The 17,495-nt window shown below is 54.6% G+C and overlaps 6 protein-coding genes across 6 annotated transcripts; 4 read left to right on the top strand and 2 right to left on the bottom strand.

The window, feature by feature from the left end:
• The first annotated feature begins 198 nt into the window (after positions 1-198).
• On the top strand, positions 199-875 carry BO66DRAFT_387873 (uncharacterized protein). Its single transcript, XM_025646416.1, has one exon. The coding sequence runs from the start codon at positions 315-317 to the stop codon at positions 738-740; it is 426 nt and encodes a 141-aa protein (XP_025508241.1). The 5' UTR covers positions 199-314; the 3' UTR covers positions 741-875.
• Positions 876-1,142: 267 nt separating this feature from the next.
• On the top strand, positions 1,143-2,665 carry BO66DRAFT_364525 (putative salicylate hydroxylase; the record flags this gene model as incomplete). The annotated part of the gene is made up of 5 exons (XM_025645170.1): positions 1,143-1,220; positions 1,285-1,342; positions 1,396-2,134; positions 2,210-2,541; positions 2,622-2,665. Exons 1-5 carry the CDS (start codon positions 1,155-1,157, stop codon positions 2,663-2,665), a joined length of 1,239 nt encoding a protein of 412 aa, XP_025508240.1. The 5' UTR covers positions 1,143-1,154.
• Positions 2,666-3,257: 592 nt separating this feature from the next.
• On the bottom strand, positions 3,258-6,890 carry BO66DRAFT_417167 (TAPT1 family protein). Its single transcript, XM_025649656.1, has 2 exons — positions 6,623-6,890; positions 3,258-6,281 (listed from the first exon to the last, which is right to left on the bottom strand). Exons 1-2 carry the CDS (start codon positions 6,637-6,639, stop codon positions 3,338-3,340), a joined length of 2,961 nt encoding a protein of 986 aa, XP_025508239.1. The 5' UTR covers positions 6,640-6,890; the 3' UTR covers positions 3,258-3,337.
• Positions 6,891-7,936: 1,046 nt separating this feature from the next.
• On the top strand, positions 7,937-10,046 carry BO66DRAFT_407806 (efflux pump antibiotic resistance protein; the record flags this gene model as incomplete). Its single annotated transcript, XM_025649081.1, has 8 exons — positions 7,937-8,201; positions 8,257-8,393; positions 8,454-8,536; positions 8,598-8,695; positions 8,751-8,871; positions 8,930-9,782; positions 9,817-9,922; positions 9,979-10,046. The coding sequence occupies 8 exons, from the start codon at positions 7,937-7,939 to the stop codon at positions 10,044-10,046; spliced, it is 1,731 nt and encodes a 576-aa protein (XP_025508238.1).
• Positions 10,047-10,690: 644 nt separating this feature from the next.
• BO66DRAFT_105814 (putative alpha-amylase) lies at positions 10,691-13,253 on the top strand. Its single transcript, XM_025641791.1, has 9 exons — positions 10,691-11,033; positions 11,085-11,123; positions 11,180-11,295; positions 11,350-11,458; positions 11,507-11,735; positions 11,794-11,956; positions 12,017-12,163; positions 12,216-12,456; positions 12,515-13,253. The coding sequence occupies exons 1-9, from the start codon at positions 10,866-10,868 to the stop codon at positions 13,220-13,222; spliced, it is 1,920 nt and encodes a 639-aa protein (XP_025508237.1). The 5' UTR covers positions 10,691-10,865; the 3' UTR covers positions 13,223-13,253.
• A 403-nt stretch (positions 13,254-13,656) lies between these two features.
• BO66DRAFT_105877 (uncharacterized protein) lies at positions 13,657-17,000 on the bottom strand. The gene is made up of 2 exons (XM_025641792.1): positions 16,308-17,000; positions 13,657-16,251 (listed from the first exon to the last, which is right to left on the bottom strand). The coding sequence occupies exons 1-2, from the start codon at positions 16,795-16,797 to the stop codon at positions 13,847-13,849; spliced, it is 2,895 nt and encodes a 964-aa protein (XP_025508236.1). The 5' UTR covers positions 16,798-17,000; the 3' UTR covers positions 13,657-13,846.
• Between the last annotated feature and the right edge of the window lie 495 nt (positions 17,001-17,495).

Below are 17,495 nucleotides of genomic sequence, written 5' to 3'. Positions count from 1 at the left end.
GTCGGCAATTGCTTCAAAGCGGAAGAGCCGGGGCAGCTGAGTCACCATTCCCGACAGCTCTCATTGGATTCAACTGTCGAGCTCGCCTCTATAGAGTGGGCACTAAACCCATTTGGAGGTAGCGTGACCCGGAAACCGGTCGCTGGGAAACTCGCGGCGAACTCCCATTATTATTTCTCTCGGTGCTGCAACCCCAGACAGAAACATCATTATTGCATGTATGGAGTATGGAGTATGTTGTTTGCTCCTCTCGAGCCGGGATGAAGATGCACCTGATACTTGGCCATTCAATTGAAAGCTGATCACGGTTCCACATGTTCCTATCCCCCCTCATTTCTCCCCTCTCTCGGTGGCTCTTTCTGCGGAGGCTTGGAGGCTTGAGATGCCAGAGGATCACCACCTGGCCCACCCCTTCATTACCCCCCCTTAGACTATCCGTGACTCTGACTCTTCCCTCTCCGCCCTCTCCGGTCAAAAATGGGGATTGCCAAATGTTGGTTCATCTCCATTCCGCGGTGAATGGCAGGTTTGGTCTGGTGGAGAATGCTCGCCTTGGGGAGATGTCGCGTCCTGCCGCCAATCCCGGCCTCCCCCCAGCCAGACAAAGCTCTCACAAAATAATGGTCATGTTTGACCCAGCTTCGTATAATCCCGCTCTCGGCCGTGATTCCCCAGTGTGTCAAGATCGGAGGAGGTTCGGATCGATGAGGTTTAGGGAAAGAGGTGTTTGTTTGCCATGAAACGCATTCTTATATCAACCGCAACAGCTCCTCCCCATTCCTGACCCTACCCTGTGGCAAACCAATTCGTTGCCCCAGATTTTGTACGGTACCAAATTTGGCTCCTATATCGGATATCGGCGCCTCCAGCCAGCGCAAATTTTTATCAAATTAAATTCTCCTTTTTTTTTTGCCCGTCTTCCTTCCTTCTTGCTTCCTTTCTTTTGCTATCCTTTGTATCAATATCCTAGATAACCATGGCATTTGCGCAGGCCAGGACTCCCCTTGAGGTGATCATCGTTGGGTAGGTTATTCATTCATTTCCCGCTGTCGCGCTGCAATTGCCACTAACATCGTTCAATAGAGCGGGTACGCCAAGATGATTCTTTTGGCAAGAAGATTGCATTGTCGCTGACAGACGTAGGCATTGGCGGCATGGCCGCAGCCCTAACTCTGGGTCTACGAGGACACCAGGTCACGATCCTGGAGTCCGCGCCTAAGGTATGCCAGTATTGATATAGACCTGGTCATGTTGAAGTTTTGCTCTAATAACAAGGCAAAATAGCTTATGGAAGTTGGAGCGGGCATCCAAGTCTCTCCTAACATGCTCCGATTGTTTGATCGTAAGCATCAATTTTGTGGCAGTCGGAATGCCCGAACTGACACAGAACTCTAGGCTGGGGTGTCTCTCCCTCCATTCACGCCAAAGACGTTGCCCTCGAGCACATCCACGTTCGTCGGTGGCAAGACGGCTCGTTACTAGGCACTATGCCCGTTAACAAGACTTACGGTCAACAGGTGGTCATCCACCGCGCGGATCTCCACAACGCACTCATTGACCAAGCGCTGGCGCTGTCAAATGTAGAACTGCGCGTCAACTCCACGGTCACCGATGTTCAATTCGACCAGGCAGCGGTGACGCTCGCGGACGGCACCGTCGTCAAGGGCGACGTTGTCATTGCCGCGGACGGCATCAAATCCGGCATCCGGGGTCAGCTCCTCAACGACTACTCCTGCAAGGCCATCCCCACGGGCGATGCCGCCTACCGGATCATGCTTCCTCGCAGCGCGCTCGAAAGTGATCCCGAGTTGAAGGCCCTGATGGACGAGCCCCAAGCCACGCGTTGGCTCGGCCCCAATCGCCACATCATCGCGTACCCCGTGCGCAACCACGAGCTCTACAATGTCGTGCTGCTGCACCCCGACAGCCACGGCGTCGAAGAGTCCTGGACCACCAAGGGCTCCAAGCAGGCCATGATCGACAACTACCGGGGCTGGGACAGTCGCGTGACGAAGCTCATCGACCTGGTGCCCGACGACGAGGTTCTCGAGTGGAAGCTCTGCCTGCACGCGCCCCTGAAGACCTGGATCCGGGGCAACGTCGCTTTGATCGGCGATGCCTGCCATCCGATGCTGTACGCCCCCCCCCAAGCTACCACACACGTTCCCCTTCCCCACCCAAGTCACTTCACTAACCCCTCAAAACCTAGACCCTACGTCGCCCAAGGCGCCGCGCAAGCCGTCGAGGACGCCGCCGCGCTCGGCATCCTTCTCTCCACCATCCCCTCGCGCGCCGCCATCCCCGCCGCCCTGCGCGCCTACGAGCAATCGCGCAAATCCCGCGCCGAGACCGTGCAGCAGTCCGGCTCCGAGAACCGCATCACCCTGCACTTCCCTGACGGGCCCGACCAGATCGCCCGCGACGCACAGTTCCGGACCGCGCTGACCAGCGGCTCCAACCCCGATCGCTGGTCCGATCGCGAAACCCAGAGACGTCTCTGGGGGTGGGATGCCGAGAAAGCCGCCCTGGACGTGTGGAATGGTAAGCTTCTCCCGCTCACACCAAATCCCTCTCCCGCGAAGGAACCACCGAACAAGGGCACACTAACATCCCGTGAATAGAAATGCATGGCGACGCCGTCTCGGAAGTCCGTCACCATCTCTAAGCCTTTGCCTTCACACAAACTCCAACCCTTAACGTTTCATCGATTTCCCCCTCATCTCCTGTCTCAGGATATGACGTGAAAGCTTTTTTTCAACCACGGATGATACCTAATGTCTTCAACGGCCTTACTCTTAATGATTCAACCTCGTTCTTCTCTTTTTCTCATCGACGATTTGGATTTTTTCTTATATCAGCGCCTTTTCATCTGGATTCTTAGCGACTTCAACTCAACTTGATTTGTCGTATACCCCCCTTTGTTCCTTCTTGTTTCATTTATGTGGGTTTTGTGGGCTTGAAGGATGTGTTGGGCTCGGCTCTGGGGGTGGATGTTTTGTATATAGACTTCATGTGTGGCTTATAGATTTGCTGTGTTTTAGTGGCTGGCTTAAATTATTCTGGTGCAGCGAGTCAGTACATCGTAGTATTACATCTGTGTCAAGTGATTGCCCGGCGCGGTGTGTGGTTAGACATCTCCAGGATGAGTCGTTGAATGGCAGTGCCATTGTACTAAGCTGTCGCTCAGAAAGACAAACAGCGCATATTATTAATATACTCTAATGCTCTATCATGACTATACTTATATTCAACACAGCCAACCACTACGGTAGATGGCAGGACTAAGAATATACACAACAACCCCCGCCGGACACTGGATGTCTGATCACCGACAACCTCACCAAATCCGCTTGGCGACCATCTCATACCGCTGCACGTGATCCAGATGCAGCTCCTCCTTGCCACCACCAGCCTTCGCGTCCTTCTCCTCCTTCGCTTTGAGTCTCCGCAGACCGTCCGGGTCATCAGCGTAGATCCACCGTCGGTGATCGTCGTTCACCTCGACGACGCCCCAGCCGCCGACTCGACGGCTCCCCTCGACAGCGAATTCGCGGGGGCGGGGCTGTGCTGCTGCTGCTGGCGCGGCAGCCGGGGCGGTGGTTCCTGAGGGAGCGGGATCGGTTGTAGTAGTGGCTGTGGGCCCTGATCCGCCGGCCGTGGAGGAGGTTGAGGCCGGGACGGCGGTGGGGTGGCTTTGCTGTTCTGCCTCGCGCAGTTTCATGGCCTTGTACCGGGAGCGGGCGAGCGCGAGCAGGAGCATGCCGAGCAGTAACTTGAGGATCAGGAGGACAACGTAGCCGGTCAGGATGAGGACGACGGTGAAGATGTAGACGGATGAGGCCGGGGTGGGCATGGTGTTGGCGAGCATCTGGCGGAACCATGCCCCAGCGTAGGCGGTTGAGGTGGGGATGAAATTCTGGAAGGTGAGCGGGGGAGGGGAGGGCATGGGCGCGGGGACGTATTGACTGTGGATGGCCGTGAGTGAGGTGGCTTCGACCGCGGTGGACGAGGTGGGCTGCTGGGGGAGTAAGGCAGCGATGAACATCTGGTAGGTCTGGACGCTGACGCGGAAGAAGAGGCAGGATAGTGGGATCACGGGCAGTCCGAGCCGGCGCATGAGGTTTTGGTCCGCGAACGCATTCGTGTAGTAGTCCTTGGCCAAAATGTCCAGGAAGCGACCGTAGATGGCCGGACGGGTGTTGTTGAACTTGTTGATGTACGCGTGCTTGAGCCAGTCGACTAGCATCTCCGAGCCCAAGACGACGAGGAAGGGTCCTAGGACTTGCGCCAGCGTCGGAAGGTAGGAATTGGCTTGGCTGAAGGAGGCAATGATAGATGACGGGACGATTGTGAAGGCCTGCGGGAGGATCGAGGATGCAGTTCGTGGTGGAGTCGACAGCGGCGTGCTGTTGGTGCTGGTTGAAGTGAAGCTAGAACCCAACCCACTGAAGATATTGAATGCCCCAGTTTCCACAATGTTGCGCGATGCGATGATCGTCAGCATGAGCCAGAGTTGAAAGCGTTCTACCACGTCCGCGCAGGTGAGCTGGAAGAGGTTCTCCTTTTCGAATTTTTTGAAGACCGTGGACTTGATCTCGACAAATTGATTGGAGAGCAACAGGGTGATCAGCGCATTGGAGTAAGAGTTCACCGCAACGTTCAGCGTCATCACCTGATAGAACAGTGCTGTCGAATGGATGACTGTATAGCCTAACGCTAGCAAGAAGAGCCCAAACGGCCGGAAGACCTTGCTGCGGCCGTCGGGTCGCCGCTCCAGCGCTTCACGCGAGAATAGGCACTCAAGCACGTCCTGACCGATGGCGCCAAACAGTCGATCGCTGACTTCTAGCACATTGTAGATCACGTACAACTTGATGGCTGCCTGTCCGCGAATCCAGTGGTACATCCGGCTCGCATCGAAGCGCATCAGAACGCAGCAGGTAGCGATCATGAGCAATCCCTTGAGGATGTCGGCCTTGTCGTCTGGCATTAGGGCTGACGGGATACTCTTCTGCCGCCGATGCTGCGCTCGGTGACCATGAGATCGGTGCCTTTTTCGAGACTCGGTTGCCTTGGCGCGGGAATCTCGTTCCCCGGGTGCTGTTTCGCCCTTGTGTGTGCGTCCCGCGTCGGAGCCACGCGGTGGCTCGTCGATAGATACGGTCCTGTTACGCCTGCGCCATACCCGGCCCACGCCTTTGATCACAAAACCAGACACGTACCGAAACTCCACACCCAAGTTTAGAATCCATGACTCAACGAGTATGTACAAAGCCTTCAGAAACCGGAGCGGAAGAATGGTAAAAGAATGCAACCACGCATCCAGACATGCCAATATACCGAACCAGAGTACCTGCTCTACCGCCGGCGGCAGCATCAAGAAATTCATGAGTCTTTCAAGCTTGACTCGAGAAGACTCGTAAGGGAAGTCGGTCATTGCAGAACGGTGAATGTACAGCGGTGAGGGGCGGCCCGATGCCAGCTCTAACTGGAGGTAAGTTGGAACGGATAGAGGCGGCAGAGGGATGTTCGGGGGCATCGGTGAAGGCAAGGCCTGTTCTTTCATCTGTGGGGAAGGTTCAAGGTGTTTCGAATCCGATTCCCGAGTGATCGAAAGGCGATCTTGTTTTGTGCGAGACGCCCATGTCTGAGCCAGTCTGTCATTCGTCGCCAACAAGGTCTGTCGGCGTGAGCTAGGTGTTGACACCGCCTGTGAGTTTAGTGGTCGATTTCGCGAAGAGGATGACGCAGGTGTTCTCCCAGTCGAGACGGTCGAGGTGTCGATGGAAAGATCTTTGGACAGATGGAGTTTAGGTAGAGTATCGGATGTCAATTTAGGTTCATCCACAGACGGCAGGCTTGTGGGCTCTGGCGTTTCAAACTGCGCAGCTACTGCATGCGTTCCATCCGATACTGCCCGTCGTCCGCGTTCTGATTGCTCCGGTGGCGCTGCACGATACGGGATAGACTGCGGTGAGGATGTGAGTTCCTGCATCTTGGCGGGAGATAATTTCAGCACGCGGTCTGGGTCCTTGTCGTGGTTCCTGGAAGGCGATGTGTCTCGCGACCACTCGGTGAGCGTTGATTGCACTGCAGAGCCTTCGAAGACATCCACTAGGGATGTTCTCGAAGTCGTGCGACGGCCTGGGGTTCGAGGGGGCTCCTCCGAGTGTTCAAATACCATCCCTAGCACTTGATCCGACGCCAGCGCGAACTGACCGCTTTTCCGGTCGACGCAGGGAGTATGGTGGCTGGGGATTCCGTTAGAATCGTGTTCAGAGCTGTCACCGACTCCATCTGGCAGCAAGTTGGCCCTAGAATTAATCCGGTTGGCGTAAGTCGCTGTAGCGTCCGGCGCCGGCGTTTGTCCGCATTGCGCATCGGAGCCCACCACGGGCCGTTCGTCAGTCTCCACGGGTTGATTCACACCACTCGAGACTGTTGGTCGCTTTGTTTTGGGTGACTTTGGGCTTTGGATTCCAGCGGCCAATGCACCATCAGCGTCTGGGCTTTGTGGTGTTGCTGGTGTCCATTCCTGCTGAGACGAGCCTGTCGCCTCGCCGTTAACGAACTCCCGCCCTCGCTCGTTGTGACTTTCACGCATGCCGTCTATATTGGCTACCGTTCTTGGCGAGTCATTGCGTATAGATCTTGAATCAGCCGCTATATCTGCGTCGTCTTCTGTGCGGAGCATTGAGGAAACCAGGGTCGCAATCGAGGAAGGCAAGGACACGATGTCAGCGGTAGCGCTCCGTGCGCAATGCAATCGGTCAACCGTGCTTTTAAGGAGGGTTCAACTTCATTTCGGGGTCAGATAGTCCAGTGCAAAGTCGCTGTTACAGCCTACGAGGCAGGCCAAGGGTTGCGACCGTTGATAATGAGGATAAAGCGAGTCAGGGTCTTTGCTGAATGACTGAATGAAAGAGCAAGCCAAGGGAGAGCAAAAGCCCGGGGACAATCATGAGGCGGTCAACAAAGCGGTGGGGTGGGCCGGCTGTCATTGTAGCCCATGACTAAGCAGGGTCTTACTTCCCCACAGTCTTGGTCTTGTCTTGACTGATCGTTCTCTTCTACAAATCAATCACTCACGTTTCCTGGTGTTCCCTCTGCTCAATTGATCTTAGATTGGATGTTTGTCTGATCTCATGAATGGTTATGAGCCCTGATCTCAAACATAATTTGTTGTGTTATGCTCTCACTATCAAAGTCCTGAGTCCCCACCTCCGATACTAACTACCGATCTTGATAAATAACCACCACCAATTCGACTCCTTCAAGGTGCCATCCATGCCATGCTGCTCCAGCCAGCAATTCAAACCATGCGATCCCTTAAATTGTGAGAACCACAAGCGACACTATACAATTAGCTGTCAAGACCCGCTCACCTCAGCTTCTATAGTAAATAGCCGAGGGAGGCGTTTCCTGTGTCTGTCCCTGAGCAGGAGTTAACAGTGACGCTAGTCACCTCGCCATCGACGGCAAGCATGGCGTGCTCCTCCACCACAATCACCTTCTCCCACCCTGGTTCTGCCCTGTCATTTGCAGCCATCAACCATGAGAAGGCTTGGGCCACGAGCTCCTCCGATCCAGGGCGTGGCCATGTGGGTACCAATCCAGTGAATTCTGTTTTTCTCCCCCGATGGTGTCATCGGCTCTTCCGGATAGTTAATGATGGCCAGCCAATACTGGCGCGCGATGGTCATGAAGGCCTGGACATCTTGCGATAAGCGAACTTTTTATCACGTAGCTCCGCATGTCATTTAATGAAGGCGCGCTCGAAATGACTCTTCCGGGTTGAAGGACTTTTATTCTACGCGAGCAGTCGTCCCCTCTTCTTCCTCACTCTCCCCCTTGACGCAGCTCCAAGCAAGGACTTGCTTCACTATCGACCTGAGATTCTCCTCGTACGAGCACAGCCTGGCTAGTTTTGGCAACGATGACGATTGCATCGGCCAGCTCAGAGACCTTGAGGGCGGATAGGAATGTGGATGAGACCACCCCCCTGAATCCAGCAGCTTTGGATACAAATGTCACGAATGTATCGAATTACCAAACTGTCTCCAAGGGGCCAACAAGTGATGTTCAAAGTAGCCATGACACGGACGAAGAACGTCCGCTAGTCAGTCCAGCAGAGTCCTCGGAGAACAACAAAGTGCAGGCGTTGGCTAGCGTCAAGACAATTATCGCTGTTTTACTACTGGGTATGGATGAACGACTGGTTTGATCATGATCTCGACCGACGCTGACCTTGAGTAGGTGAATTCATCTCCAATGCAGACACCACTCTCGTTATGGCTACGACAGGGAAGATCTCGTCCGAATTCGATCGTTTGCGTGATGCCAGCTGGCTGGCCACGGCTTTCACGCTCGGTCTCTGCGCGGCACAACCCATGGTGAGCTAACATGGAATTTCTATGGCTTCGATTGATGCGCTGACAGCTGTGGCCTGCTAGTACGGAAAGTTGAGCGATATCTATGGCCGCAAGCCGCTGTTGCTCTGGGCGTACTTTTTCTTCGGCCTCGGATGTATCATTAGGTGAGTGCTACGTCCCTTGCAACCACGTTTAGGAGAATCGCTCTGACCCAAGTCATTCTAGTGGGATCGGTTCGAGCATGTTAACTGTGATTCTGGGGCGTGCCATCAGTGGCTTGGGCGGTGCTGGAACAATGGCGATGGGTGTGATTATCATTACAGGTGGGATGGACAACGTCATAGCCAACTTTGATCACGGTTGCTAAACGCCTCGCAGATATTGTTCCCCGGCGAGATGTGGCCCATTGGCGTGCGTATGTCAACATCGCCATGACCCTGGGTCGAAGCGCAGGAGGTCCGATTGGTGGATGGCTAGCAGATACCGTTGGTTGGCGATGGTGAGTGAGCATTGCAGTCTAACACTTGATTCCGTTCCGCAGCCTGACTGTTTGACAGGTCATTCCTTCTTCAGGGCCCTCTCACTGTGTTGGCTGCCTTGCTCGTCGTATGGAAGCTCAAGCTTACCACCCCAACCACAAACAAGGATATTCGCAGGGTCGACTTCCTTGGGACGTCTCTCCTCGCCGTTGGTATCATCACCACGACCCTCATTCTCGATCAAGCTGGAAAGGCCTTTGCTTGGGTCTCTCTTACTACTGCTTATCTTGGCACCACTAGCGTGGCTGCATTCGTTTCGTTCATTATTGTCGAGCTTCATGTGGCTCCAGAGCCCATCTTCGATCTGCGCATCTTGCGCCGCACCAACGTGCTTCCCAGTTATCTCATCGGAGCTCTGCAAATCACCGCGCAGGTTGGTATGATGTTCTCAGTGCCCTTATACTTCCAGGTCACATCTCGCGCCTCGGCCACAGTCGCGGGCGGGCATCTTGTTCCTGCAGTGATTGGCAATACGCTGGGTGGCTTGATCGCCGGTGCCTCCATCCGACGAACAGGCCAGTTCAAGGTCTTCTTGATCGTGGCTGGGCTAGTTGCATCGGTCACTTACCTCCTGCTTTTCCTCCGGTGGAATGGTCACACGGGCTTCTGGGAATCATTGTATATCATTCCGGGCGGGATGGGAACTGGCTTCGCGTCGGCTGCGGCCTTTGTTAGTATGACTACCTTCCTTGTGCCTCAGGAGATTGCCATGGCCACTGGAGGCTACTTTCTGCTGTTCAACTTCGCGATGACTGCTGGTGTGACTGTCACGAACAGTGTGCTGGGGACCGTCTTCAAGCACCAGCTGGAGCAGAATCTAACAGGGCCCGGAGCAAAGAAGGTAATTGGGCCAATGCGCATCCTGTACTGCGTGATTTTCATTTATGCTGATTCGTTGCCTGCAGATGATCGAACGGGCTCTATCTGATACAGATTACATCAATGGGCTCAGTGGACATGTTCACGATATTGTGGTCCGCGGGTACGTTACGGGCCTCAAATACACATACTGTAAGTTGCAATGGCGGACCAATCTTTGTCTTACATACTTACCGTGTCTCTTCTAGTGTTTGCTCTGTCTCTTTCGCTGCTCGGGTCGTTGGTGGGCTGGACAGTCCGAAAGCATCAATTGTAAAAACGATACACTCAGTTGAACGCAGGCACTGGAAAGCCTCGGATATATGTAGAAAAAGTGCTAAGCCTGGTTTGCACTGGATTAGAATGAATCAAGGACCTGTTAGACTGTTAAGAGGTAACTAGGTGAAAGCAGTAGGCACCATCCGTGACCAAAGCCAACATAGACTGGCAGTCAAGACAGAAAATGCCTCAGAGCCCAAAGACGCTAGAGCTTGATGTCACCCCACAGCTGTTCGCAATTGAATGCGGGGTGGTTTGATTTTGTTTAATAAAATTAGGCTTCTTCCAAAGTGCCGAGGCTTGGGCCGCTTCTTCCTTCTTTCTCTCTGCAACCTTTCATTTCATTTCGCTTCCTCCGCATCCCTTGCCCCCCCCTAATTCGCTCAACACCCCCGGCCATCCCTCTTCTGCAGACAAGGCAATCTCCATCTGGACAATAGCGGGCGTTCTGCAGCCAATCTCTTGATATTTCGCACCTGCATGATCGGACATAAGACCACTTCCTGGATGTGATTCATTGGCTAGCTTGTGCTTCGGCTGCAGAAATCCTGCTCGATCGGAGCTTGAACCAATCAACTCGCCCGCATAAGACCGTTCCTGGCAGGCAACGATGCAAGAAAACAGCAGATCATAGGCGAGAAGAGGAAAATACCGAGACTGCAGAAAGTCATCCGGTCATCCGTCCGTCTCGCAACTGAGAATAAGGCCCAAGCTGCTTTGAGGCACGGGAAATGACATATAAGATGGAATTGCCGAAGCCAACCATGCCGTGGCTGACCACCAGCCCCTGAGTCTTCACTCGCAGTCACCTGCAAAGATGAGGTTTTCGGCGCTTCAGACCCTTGTATCTCTGCCTCTCTTTGGCAATCTCGTTCGCGGCCTGTCTGCAGCAGAATGGCGGACTCAGTCCATCTATTTTCTTCTGACGGATCGGTTCGGCAGGACTGATAATTCGACAACTGCGACATGCAATACAGGGGATCAGGTATGTCTGGGCCATACGGCTACTACTACGAGCCATTTCTGACCTCGCTAGGTCTATTGTGGTGGAACATGGCAGGGAATCATCAACCACGTAAGCCACTCCGCAACGCACAGTTTCGACAGGAGGGATCTAACTTGCTCACGCAGCTGGATTATATCCAAGGCATGGGCTTCACAGCTATCTGGATCTCGCCCGTCACCGAGCAGCTGTCAGCCAATACTGCGGATGGCGAGTCCTATCATGGATACTGGCAACAGAAGATGTAAGGCACTCTGTAGCCCATGACTTGCACACCATAATTGACCGAGAGGGGCAGCTATTCGTTGAACTCCAACTTCGGCACCGCAGATGACTTGAAAGCTCTGTCTGCTGCCTTGCATGAACGGGACATGTATCTCATGGTTGACGTAGTGCCAAACCACATGGTAGGGTTGTCTCCTCCAAGGTCGGGCACCCAACTGACCGGAATCTAGGGTTATGCTGGCTCAGGAGATAGCGTAGACTACAGCGTCTTTGATGCCTTCGACTCCTCGTCGTACTTTCACCCGTACTGCCTCATTACCGATTGGGATAATATCGATCAGGTCCGGACCTGCTGGGAAGGCGATACGATCGTCTCTCTGCCTGATCTGTACACGACGCAGTCGGACGTCAGGACGATCTGGTACGATTGGATTGAGCAACTTGTCGCCAACTACTCGAGTACGATCTCCATGTCACCTGACTTTATCAGGACCATCTACTGACTCCAACTGCGCAGTTGACGGTCTTCGCATCGACAGTGCTCTCGAAGTCGAACCAGACTTCTTCACGGGATACGTCAGCGCGGCAGGCGTGTACAGCGTTGGCGAGATCTTTAACGGCGACCCTGCCACTGCCTGTCCGTATCAGGGATACCTGGATGGCGTCTTGAACTATCCGATGTGAGTTCGACTCTGCGCAGTGCAGTCCACAAGAAAGCAGGCACTAAACACGGAAACCAGCTACTTCCAACTACTCTACGCCTTCGAGTCCAGCAGCGGCAGCATCAGCGACCTGTACAACATGATCAACTCGGTAGCCAGCGACTGCTCCGATCCCACGCTCCTTGGCAACTTCATCGAGAACCACGACAACGCCCGCTTTGCCTAGTGAGTACAGCGTCGAACCTTTCTGGGTGCTACTTACTAACCGAGAAATCAGCTATACAAGCGACTACTCGCAAGCCAAGAACGTGCTCTCATTCCTATTCCTCTCCGACGGCATTCCCATCGTCTACGCCGGCGAAGAGCAGCACTACTCGGGCTCCGGGGTACCCTACAACCGCGAAGCGACCTGGCTATCGGGCTACTCGACGACGGCGGAGCTATACCAGTGGATTTCGACGACCAACGCCATCCGCAAGCTGGCCATCTCGCTAGACAGCAACTATATCACCTACAAGGTACGTACCGGACAGCACCCCCCTCCCCAAAACTACAAGCCACTAACTTTCTTCCTAGAACAACCCCTTCTACACAGACAGCAACACGATCGCCATGCGCAAAGGCAGCGACAACCTGCAAGTAATCACCATCCTCTCCAACCACGGCAGCACCAGCAGCAGCTACACCCTGACCCTAACAGGCACCGGCTACGCCGCCGGCACCACGCTCATGGAAGCCTACACCTGCACGACCCTCACCGTCTCCTCCAGCGGCAGCATCGCCGTCCCCATGGCCTCCGGCCTTCCGCGAGTCTACCTCCCAGCCTCCTCAATCAACAAAAGCAATCTCTGCGGTGGTGGCACCTCCACAACCACCGCCACAACCACCCTCAAAACCACCACCACAACTACTTCCACAAAAACAACAACAACCACCACCACCTGCACAGCAACAACAACCTCCCTCCCCATAACCTTCATCGAACTCGTAACCACCACCTACGGCGAGGAGGTCTACCTAACCGGCTCCATCGCCGCGCTGGGCAACTGGGCCACCACAGCAAGCGGGAGAATCGCCCTCAGCGCGGCGAATTACTCCGCGTCGTATCCGGAGTGGTCCGCCACCGTGTCGGTGCCCGTGGGCACGAGCTTCGAGTACAAGTTCTTCAAGGTGGGCAGCGACGGGAGCACGATCACGTGGGAGAGTGATCCCAATCGCGTGTACACGGTGACGGCGACGGCGTGCGCGGGGGCCACGGCTACGGTTGTGGATAGTTGGCGGTAGTAGGTTTGGGACCTCGTTTTGGGGAGGAGCTTGTTTGTCGGAAGGGGACTTGGTTGGGGGGTTATTGGTGATGCATGTGGTAGGTAGGTTCAAGAGGTGCGGTGGGTTGGGGAGTATTTGCTCCTTGCTGCTTGGGGCCTGGGGACTTTTTATATTGAGTCGTGGAGGGGAAGAGTAAGCCTCTTGAGTTATCATATGCTTCATAATGGATTCTACTTGCGTCTATGCGTTCTATGGTCTTCATTTCTCTTTCTATGTTTATTCTCAAGGGAAGAGAGAGAGATTAGAGGTAGTTACTGTATTGGACGTGGCATTTTCAAGAATGTAAACTATGTAGAGCTTCGCTGCGTCTCGAGCTCAAGTGAAGAGTTTTGATTCGGGTAAGGTACTCAAGGGTAGTAAAGGTATAACTATCATCAAACACGTAAATTCACGGGGTAGACGAGTCTCCGTGGTTCGTAGATTGGATCTTGAAGAAGGCTTAAGGCAGGCGATTATGTAGTTGGACTGTGCAGTTCGGAGAAGAGAGAAGAGAGTGACCGGGGTGGAAGATTAAAGGAGTAGGGTGCTCGGTATTTCTCAGATGAGAGATGTGGAATGCGGAGGTCTTATGGGAGAAGATGGCTAGAAGTGCTGTTGTTGGTTGGGACGGTATGGCTGTACCGAAGGGGAGTAGGCCCGTTCGGTGGGTTGGGATGCTGGAGAGTATGGGGTGGAGAAATAAGCGTGCACGGCGGGAGGGGGTTGTGTGGTCGGAGCATAGGCTTCTGCCGGAGAGGACATGGCATGTGTGGTGGTGGGAGTGAACATCTGGGCTGTCGAATGCGCTGTCGCCGGGGAATACGCCTCAGTGGAAGACATGGCGTGGGTGACTGGAGAAAAGGCTACATAGCCGTGCTCCGGGGGCACAGTCGTCTCCGGCATGTCGTTCTCCGGCTGTGGAGGTTCGAGGTGGGAATCGTGGTGTCGGCGCTCGTGCTTGGGATCGGATACGGCGGCATGCGATTCCTCGAATGGGTTGAATGCCGTGTAGCCTTCATGGCTCGTGGAGCTGATCGGGGAGATGGCTTCCATAGCTGTAGCAGGCCGTTGTCCAGCGTAGTAGTTATAGATGTGTTCGTGGCCTTGATCGTGCTGGTGTTCGTGGCCGTAAGGTTCGTGTTCTGACAGGTGTCTATTGTCAGGATCATGATGCGAGTCTGTGGCCGATGGGTTGAAGGCAATGTAATCGTCGGCGTTATGCGAGGCCTCATGCGAGCCAGCAGGGGAGGCTCTGTCTATGTGGTCAATAGCATGGGGCTCGTCGTGGTCCTCGTCGTGGTGCTCAGCGTGGTGGTCGAAGTGCTCGTCATGGCTGTGATGGTCGTCCAAAGGCGAATTGATGTTGGCGGAGGGATTGAACGCGACATAGCCAGTATCTTGATCATGTCTCGTCTGATGTGCGTCAACCGGGTCAATGGCACCCAATGCCAGGTCATCTTCATGCTGGCCATAACCGCCGTTGTCTCCATTATGTCCGGAAGCAATATTGCCAGCGAGTGGCATGGGAGAGCTCCTTTCGGCTGGGCTGAACGCAGTATAAGTGTTCGCAGTCCCTGCACCGATCGGAGTCGTCGTTCTTGTCTCCCAGGTTTCAGCCGGGTTAATAGGCGGTGGAGACCTCGTATTGCCAGGACCAGCTGGTGTGAATGACCGTCCAGGGTATTCATGATCCCCCACAGGATAAGGAGTGCCACTCAGCTGATTTGCGGAAGAGAACGGCTGATTTGGCATGTCCTCGACAGGGGAACGAATTGCACCGGGTGTCAATGCTCGTGCGTTCGGTCCAGTTGCTGGGCTGTAGGAACGGAAAGGAGTACTTGACTGTGAGTAGTAGGCCTCCTGGTTTGCGAACGGATTGTACCCTTCGCCAGGATCCTGCTGCTGGGTCGCATACGGCATGTGGCTATGGTCAGGCATGGCAGACGGCGGTGCCGGTGTGTAATTGGATCGAGACATAGGTGTCTGAATGCGTGGCATAGATGGTGCAGGTGACGCTCGATCCATTCCCCTATACCCTGGAGCAGGAGGCGGGGGAGTGAAGTTCTGACGCGACATGGGAGTGTGGGACCGAGGCATTGCTGGGGCCTGTTGCTGAGGAGCAGGCGTACGGGTTGATCGCGACATAGGGGTCTGGCTGCGCGGATCAATTGGCTCTCCATACCCCTGAGCCGGAGGCGCCTGGTTGAAGTTCTGGCGTGGCCTCGGAGTCTGGGACAGCGGCATCGGGGCAGGCCCTTGCTGAGGAAGAGGCGGTACTGGAGGCGCCGGAGTTCCATGTCGATCAAGAGGGCTATATGTAGACACGGCAGTACTACCGGACATAGAAGCAGCATCTGAAAAGGAAGACTGAGTCACCGTGCGGCTAAGTGCTGGGGGCTTATCATCGAACGTGGACAAGTCGGGAAGAGTTGGTTTGCGGTCTGGGGCAGCTGTGCCGGGGCGAGACGAGTATACTGGCAACGTCGTTTGCGTGGTGCTCCGCGAGATAGTCGTGACTATCGGCGTCTTATCATCATCGTGCATGCCAACTGTCGGCAAAGTCGGCTTCCTATCGATACCCATGTTGGGTTGGGTGGGCTTCCGATCCTGGAGGGCCACGCCTTTGGCCAGTGCCTTGTTGACCTTCTTCCGAACAATCTGCGTCAACCGCGAATTGATCTTGCGCTTGCAGTACCTCTTCAACGATCCATCTTCCGTGGGAATGTGGTGCCAGAGGAACAGCAAGTAGAGCACAACGGCCAGCAGCAGCTTGAGCATCGACAAGACCCAAATGACCAGAGTGAAGATCATGCCGACCAGGACAATGGCCTGCCGCGTATTATCTTCCGCCAGGACCTTGATGTTGTGAAACAGCTGAGAAGCAGTAGACCCATCCGTACTATCCGTATTACTGCCTCCCGGGAGCAAATCCATCTGCATGACCGAGTAGAGAGTGATAGCGTTGACAACCTGTCGCGGGCCATCGGCGAAGATTGTACTCATCCACGCTAGAGCAAAGTCAGCCCCTCAATCCTCGACCCAGCAAAAAGACACATGGACTCACATTCAAACGAAAAATAAGCAAAGAGCGCGACGTACTCCGCGCCCTTTCGACTCTTAGTCAACTCCGCGAAGACCAAGAAGCGCCTCCACCCACGACCATTCTGACCCATGCGGATACTCTGGATGCGCACCGCGAGCGAATCCAGATAGCTGTGGGCGATGCTCCCCGAGCGCATCGCGCGAATGGCGCGCAACCAGCGGTAGATCAGCAGGGCGAACGAGACGATAATGCAGACGGCGAAGATCCAGCGCGAGACCTTGAAGGGGATCGCAGGCTCAATTGAGCCCGCCCACCGCGAGAAGGCCAACAGATTGACGGCCGTAAAGGTGTCCACCCCGTAGACCGCCACCGAGACCAACAGAAACACATAAATCAGGAAGTACGAGAATCCCGACCAGCAGGATTCGGACTTGAAATCACTCAGGTTGATATAATCCCATTGTTCCTCCAAGGCCACGGGCCCTTTCTCGCGATCGCCCGAACAGAACATTATACACGATGAACCACGACGTGTGGGAAGTAGAAATAATCTGCTGATTAAAAAAGAGAGAATGTGTCGTGTGAATTTGGGACTTTCGTCGGACCAGCCGGGGAAAGTCAGTCACACGTCGCAGGCGTAGGCGACGTAAGAATGATTGGAGAGGTTTTTTTCTAGTCAGGGTCGGTCGGTCTCGACAATGGTTTTGTATGCGCCGACGAAGTTCAAAAAGAGCGACGGAGATGGGGAGGGGGACGAAGATGGCGGCAAGTCGCGTCAACAGCGCATAGCCGCTGGACAATGGGTGGATGTGTTAATCGACATGGACGAATCGTGCCTGAGCCATTAAAAGCCCGTCGGTGATATGAGGATAGCGCTGAAACGACAACGTGCGGCGGCGGCGGCAGTAGCAGCAGCTGTCAGCGTAGCGGTAACGTTGCCAAGATAGGGGAAACAGTGTTGGGCGCGTGCAATTGAGGTGGTTTCTCACCACATACAAGCGGACAGAGAGTGTGTGGGAAAAATCCGATAGCAGACAGCAGGAAACAGAGGAACAGAGGGTTAACTAGCTCTTCCCAAGCGCAATATCCACCTCCACCACCCAAGCGAGAGACACTCGGGGGTCGGGGGAACAGGAATCGCATGAGTAGTGAGTACACAGTACGTAGAAACTAGAAAGAATGTGGAGAATTGGCCGTCAGGAATGGGGG

This window comes from Aspergillus aculeatinus (assembly GCF_003184765.1).
Source record: "Aspergillus aculeatinus CBS 121060 unplaced genomic scaffold BO66scaffold_3, whole genome shotgun sequence".
In the NCBI taxonomy this organism is placed as follows: domain Eukaryota; kingdom Fungi; phylum Ascomycota; class Eurotiomycetes; order Eurotiales; family Aspergillaceae; genus Aspergillus; species Aspergillus aculeatinus.
The sequence above is the reverse complement of the archived record's forward strand: the minus strand, read 5'-3'. Positions and strand labels throughout refer to the sequence as shown.